Consider the following 6,000-nt stretch of genomic DNA (forward strand, 5'->3'; position numbering starts at 1 on the left):
TACAACCTGCCGGCGCTAAATATCAAGGAGCAGTGAACGAAAACACAGGTCTTGCTCTCGTGAGGCTTAAATGGGGGTGGGGGGAGGAGACTGAGAAACAGGTACACAAATACAGGTCGGACCGTGACCAGAAAAAAGTAAAGCAACGGATGTCAGGCAGAGTAGCAGAGTAGCTGGGGACCTGAAGGAAGTAAGGCAGTGCGTCACACAGAACGTTGCAGGACAAGCGTTCTGAGCAGAAGGAACAGCAGATGCAAAGGCTCCAAGGTAGGCGTGTGTTTAGTATGTTCGAGAAACAAAGAACACTGGACCTGGGCTGAGCAAATGGGGGGAAAGTGGGCAGGAGGAGAAAATTCGAGAGGTAGAGGGGCCACGTTAAGTCAGGGGCTTGGGTCTGACTGGGAGCAGCGTGGCGAGTGCGGAGAGATTGTGAGCAGGGGGAATATACGAGGGTCCATTGAGAAACTTTGGTGCCTAGCAGACAGGGGGGTGCTTGATTAATGTGAACTATCCACATTATATCTGGCCTGGCACCCCAAGACCTCCCTCCCCACCACTCCGAGCCCCGAACCTAGTCAACCTCTGCCACCTTCCTCCCACCCATCTCCCAGGCCGGGCATCGGACCCACAGATCCCAACTTGCCTGTACTCAGACTGAGAACAGGTCCAGGCCAAGCCTGGTGGGGCCAAGGCTCCCCACACACAGGGAGCTTGGCCTAGGGCTTGGGGGGAAGGGGTCCACCTCTGTTCCTTCCAGCTTCCCCCTCCCACTGTGGACTGACCTGCAGCCTCCTCTCTGGAAATCTGCAGGACATATCCCCACCCCCAACCCCAGCAGCAGGTCTGGAACGAGAGGGTAGTGGGGGTTGCGCGGGGCAGCCAGTTATGTCACGTAGAGGGCCGAGGGAAGGAGAGGCTCCTCCATTTCCGGCCAGCCCACAGCCTCCCGGGTGAGGAAGCCCAGTTGAGGCAGGAAACAGGTATCTCAGTGATTTCCCCCCTCGGCTCTGGAAAACACTGTAATCACAGTGGCCTCCTCAAGACTCCTGCCTCCTGGCAGGGCGGGCCCCAAGAAAGGAAGGGCTAAGGCCCCAGCAGGAAGAAAAGGGGTCAGAAAGCCAAGGCGGGCCCTGAGTCACCCAGACTGGCCCCCTGCCCCAGCAAGCCTCCCCACCGCCACTGAAATAACCCCCGCACTTAATCACAGACCACTGTTTCCTCTGTCTCCTGCCCCTACGGAGGTCTTGAACTCCCTGGGGACCATCTCATCCTCCTCTTGTATCCTACCCTCACTCACTCACTACTGGCTCATGGATGTGAACCGAAGGGAGGCAGAGAGAACGGGCAGCAGGCAAGGAGGAGCCCAGGGCTTGTTGGGGCACTGGCTAGGAACCTGATTGTCATTTGAAACCTAACCCCTATTTGATAGATTTGCAAACTAAGGCTGAGAGAGAGGAACTTGCCCCAGATCACAGAGATGAAAATTGGCAGAGCTGGGATTCAAACTTGGGTCTGTGAGCCTCCAGAAGCCAAGCTTTTTCCAGGCCTCTACCATTAGCCTGGGGTGGGACAGTGAAGGCCTGATGTGGTTGCTGAGAAGGCTCTGTAATCGCACAGGATGGGAGCTGCCTATTTGCAGATCTCAGTTCTGGGAAAGCACAGACAGGGGCTGATCTTGCTCACCCATAAACCGCAGCCCTGGATGTACTGGCGCACAGTAGGTGCTTAGCAAATATCTGCCCAATGAGAGTGAATGAACCCTGAACTCCTGCCGACTGTCATGGGATGCTGCTCAATGAAGATGTGTTGAATGAACACGTGAATGAGATGACTGGCTGCCATCCCCGAATTTCTATGCAAATTCCTCCCGTACACTGCAAACAGCTCCGTCTGCTCCCCACTCCCGCCACTGTAGAACCCAGGCATCCAAGATGCCGTCATCAGTGGACAAAGCTGGAGGAGGGTCAGAAAAGACAAGCAGCCCATGTGCTAGGTTGGCGCCTACCTTTTGGAAAAGTGAACTTCAGTGTTGGGAGCTGCAAGTTCAGATCAAGTCTGGGGAGCCACTGGATGGGCCCCACTGTATGTGTTGGGGTAAGAGGCTGAGAAAGAGGGTTAAGGAAGCTGCCCAGATTGGGGCAGGGGGAAGTAGGGGAGATACTGATGGGTGGGGCATTAAGGGGTCAGGTCTGGGCTGGGGGTTAACAAGTGACTCAGGAGGGCAGAGGTGAGAGGGAGCTGGCAAGGCAAGGAGAGGGAGTCAGTCACTGGGTAAACACTGACCGGCTTAGAAAAATCCCTCTCTTGGCTCTGAGAACATGGAGGCAGGAGCAGGGACCGCCTCGGACCACCTCAAAAAGGGTGGGGATGGTTCTGTGGTTCCCCACGGCAGGCCCAGCTCCCCAGATGTGCCCCCGCCCACATCTGCCACCAGCTCCCTGCCCATTGACCCCACCCCACCCTCCTGGGGTTCACTCAGGTCCTCAGCGCCTCTCCTGGCCAAGTGTTCTTTTCCTCTGCAGGGGCCCATCCAAGCTCAGAGCAGGGGGCCAGGCTGTAGGGGCAAGCCTCCCCTGCACCTCGAGGACCTGGGCAGAGGAAAGCTGAGGAAGCAGATCCACGGAATATCCTCTACACAGCAGGCCTAGCACCAGTCACTTTCCTGAGCATTCCACCCAGTCCCATCAACCACCCTTCCGCTATGCACTTGGAGGCCACGCATTTTAAGTTCCATTTAGGCATGTGGGCTGGTCTCAGAGAATTTAACCAGCTTGCCCCAGGTCACACGCTCCTCAGTGAAGAGCAGGGATTGATTCAAGAGTCCTGGGCTGTAGGAATCTGGGGCTGGCGGTGTTCACACAACTCTCAGTTGCGTCCTGCACGGCCCTTTACTTGTGTCTGCCTGGTTACTAGCTCCCCAGGGGGAGAGACGCTGGTCAAGTTCCAGTGAGGGCTGATGGGGTCTCCATCACCACTGACTGCCCCTTTTCCAAGTTGGCACAGAAAAGGGTGCCTTCCCTCGCCCAACCAAGTTCCCACCCTGCTCGAAAGTTTTTCAGCCTGGTCCCCAAGAATGGCAGGCCGAGCCATGCCTAGCGCGGCTCGGAAAGTCGGCAACGTGGCCGGGAGACCCACGGGCTCCCACGCGGGCCGGCCCCGCCCCCGGCCCCACGCAGGGTTCCCTGGGCGCCCCTCAGGACAGCCCCATGACGGAGGGTGGCGCTGGCCTGTGTCGACCCTGGGGTCCCAGACCAGCGCCGCCGTTCCGAACCAGAGTCCCAACCACGCAGCTTCGGCGCCCCCGCCAAGTTGGCGGGCGTGGCGAGTAGGGCCCGGGCACCCCCGGTCCCTCCGCCCCGCACACTTACCAAGAGCAGCTGCCAGTGCAGCAGCACCGTCAGCAGCAGCGTGCCTGCTGCCCGCCGCCCCATGGCCAGGCCCGCTCCGCTCACTCGCAAGCTCGGCGCCCGCCTGCCCGCCCGCAGCGACCCGCTCGCCAGCCTGTGGAGTCCTCCGGACGGCGCGGCCCGCTCCCGCCACCCCCACCCCGCCCGTCGCCAGCCCCGCCCCACTCTGCCCCGCCCCTGGGCTCCGGGCCCCGCCCCGGGACCGCCCAGCCAGGGGCGCCGGGCCCGCCCCCGGGCCCAGGGCGCCGCTGTCCCGAATCCCCACAGCAGCCAACTGGGCCTTTGTCTGGGCCCCCAGCCCCCTCCGCGCCGGCCGCGGCCCAGGCCGGCTCCCCACCAAACCCGGCCTGGAATATGGAGTAGGACGGGGGCCGGGGCCCTGCCTCCAGGCGCACGCCGCTCCTGCACGCCCCTATCGGCTGCTAGACCCCTGAAACCACTTCACACCCCTTCACACTCCACACACTGAGCACACCCCACGGGCAACCCTCGAGGACCCTCCAGAATTCCACGCGCTCACACACGCACCTTTCACACATGCACCTGAGCACGTGCGCACGCACTCACGCCATGTTTGGCTCACAGGACACTTTCACACTCACAACTTGCACATACTAACACTTTCATCCGCTGCCTGTGAACACTCAGCACATTTTCACACTCTTGCACCCAACTTTCATTCAATAATAGCCTTCACAGACTCAAAAGAACACTTTATCTCGTCAAAACTTTCACTTCTGCAGGTGTCACAGCGGACACATCTTACACACTCAGCTGCTCACATTCATATTCCCATTTTTTACACCGACTCACATATGTGGACCCCAAGACACGAAGCACAAGGACATGTTTTCACCTACAAATTCCTCCCAGGTGCTCACAGTTCACACACAGGCCAGCAATTTTCTCATGCGCACATTGTCCTTTGTTGCACTTTCTCACCCCCTGACCACAGTGACTTACAGTAGGCACTCAATACTGAACTGCCCCCGACGCATGCCACTGTCCACATAAACCACTCACTGACCAACTTTGATTCTCATAAATCACTGCCACAGTGCCAGAGGCACACCAACTCACACATCCAGATCCACATCTGACACAGGCCCACAGACAGCACACGCGGCCATGCCACCAGGCCTTCCCACCACCCACGCTCAGGACTCCTCTCTGCCGGAAAAAGTTTCCAGGGCAGCCCAGGCCGATGGGTGGAGAGAAAACTGGTGTGTGTGTGTCTGTGTGTGTGGCTTAGAGGAAAACCTTTTGAGTAATGATAGAGGGAGGAGAGTAAAAACTGAAGTTTCCATTGTTTCCTCAAGAGTTGCTAGGTTCCGGAGACTCACGGCTGGGTCTGCAGCCAGGAGTGAGGTGAGCTGCGGACAGAAGGAAATGCCCGGTTAATTGGGTGGCACCAGGCCTGGCTCCGGAAGGTGTGTTCCCTGTGATAGCGGCCTGCCATCTCCCATGCACTCTGGGGCCTCCTCCCCAGGCACCTGGGGGATGAACACTGGCACGCTGACCCCCACCACAGGTAGATGCCTCATCTCCAGAAGATGGGGTTCTCCACCCTGTGGGGCATATTTCTGGGGGACCAGCTCAGAGCTGTATGGGGCAGAAATGACATCCACAATGCTTCTGCCAACTCCCTGAGTCTCCCTCAGATGCCAGGCACAACGCTGAATAAGGTCAGTTTCTCATTCAGACAGGGAGACTGGGGTGGACAGCGGAAGGACACCAGATCTTGGCCCTTGGTGAACCCCTAGTCTGGTGGAAGAAAGAGGGAGGATAGCATCCCTATTTTCATGTTCTTTTCAGTTCGATGGAGATTGTAGCCATCACCATACCGTGCAAACTTGGGCAAATTATTCAATCTCTCAATGCATCTCGGTCTCATCATGTAGAAAAGGAGAAAAACACTAAGACCTCCCTCACAGGGTCGTTATGAGGATTAAAATGAATGAATGTCTTTTCCGAGAGGAGGGTGGGTGGAGGTGGAAGAAGGTATAAGGGGAATAAGTGGTCACGGAAAAAAAGGCAGTAAAAAGTAAACGATTAAAAATAAAAATTAAAAAAATTAAAAATGAATTAAAATATTATTTTTAAAAAGAAGAGTTTCAGGCACATCACCATCACTAAGTAAGTGGTAGCTCTTTCTCTCATTACTGTTTCTGGGTGAGCTCTGTATCTGAAGAGGGAGACACAACTCTGCCCTTGGGTGGCGGGGGGCAGGGGGACTCTAGCGTGCTGGAGGAGCAGCCTCTGCACCCAGTGTACTGCCCCCAATCTGAAGGCCAGATGCAACCCCCACCCCAAGGATGTCCAGTCGGAACGCAGGCCTACAGCCTCCTGCTGGAGCACTCCCTATCTGATGAGGAAGGCTACAAAATTCCACTAACTTCAGAGCTGGCGGGTGGCCAGCTCTGGTGGCACGACTTTTCCAAGGCCTTGCCTGCCTGTGGAGGTCAGCACCCGTGACAAATCGCATTTTGTGAGCTGCCTCAGTGTCTGTTCCCTACCTCGGGCCCTTTAAGTCCCAGAACTTTGGCTTCTTGGATGATTTGCTCATGAGCAAAGGGAAAAGGGGAACAAGTAA

The 6,000-nt window shown here is 57.1% G+C and overlaps 1 protein-coding gene across 14 annotated transcripts in view; it reads right to left on the bottom strand.

The window, feature by feature from the left end:
• The window catches only part of HSPG2 (heparan sulfate proteoglycan 2), a 96,328-nt gene extending 92,800 nt beyond the window's left edge, over nucleotides 1-3,528 (bottom strand). For all 14 annotated transcript variants that reach the window (XM_045859395.1, XM_045859392.1, XM_045859394.1 and 11 more), the window contains exon 1: nucleotides 3,369-3,528. In XM_045859395.1, the coding sequence (XP_045715351.1) occupies nucleotides 3,369-3,431 (63 nt within the window). In that variant the 5' untranslated portion in view covers nucleotides 3,432-3,528. The remainder of the gene's footprint in view (nucleotides 1-3,368) is intronic.
• Nucleotides 3,529-6,000: the final 2,472 nt, after the last annotated feature.

This window comes from Phyllostomus hastatus, unplaced genomic scaffold (genome assembly GCF_019186645.2).
Source record: "Phyllostomus hastatus isolate PE091 unplaced genomic scaffold, TTU_PhHast_1.1 phas_scaffold_182, whole genome shotgun sequence".
Classification (NCBI taxonomy): domain Eukaryota; kingdom Metazoa; phylum Chordata; class Mammalia; order Chiroptera; family Phyllostomidae; genus Phyllostomus; species Phyllostomus hastatus.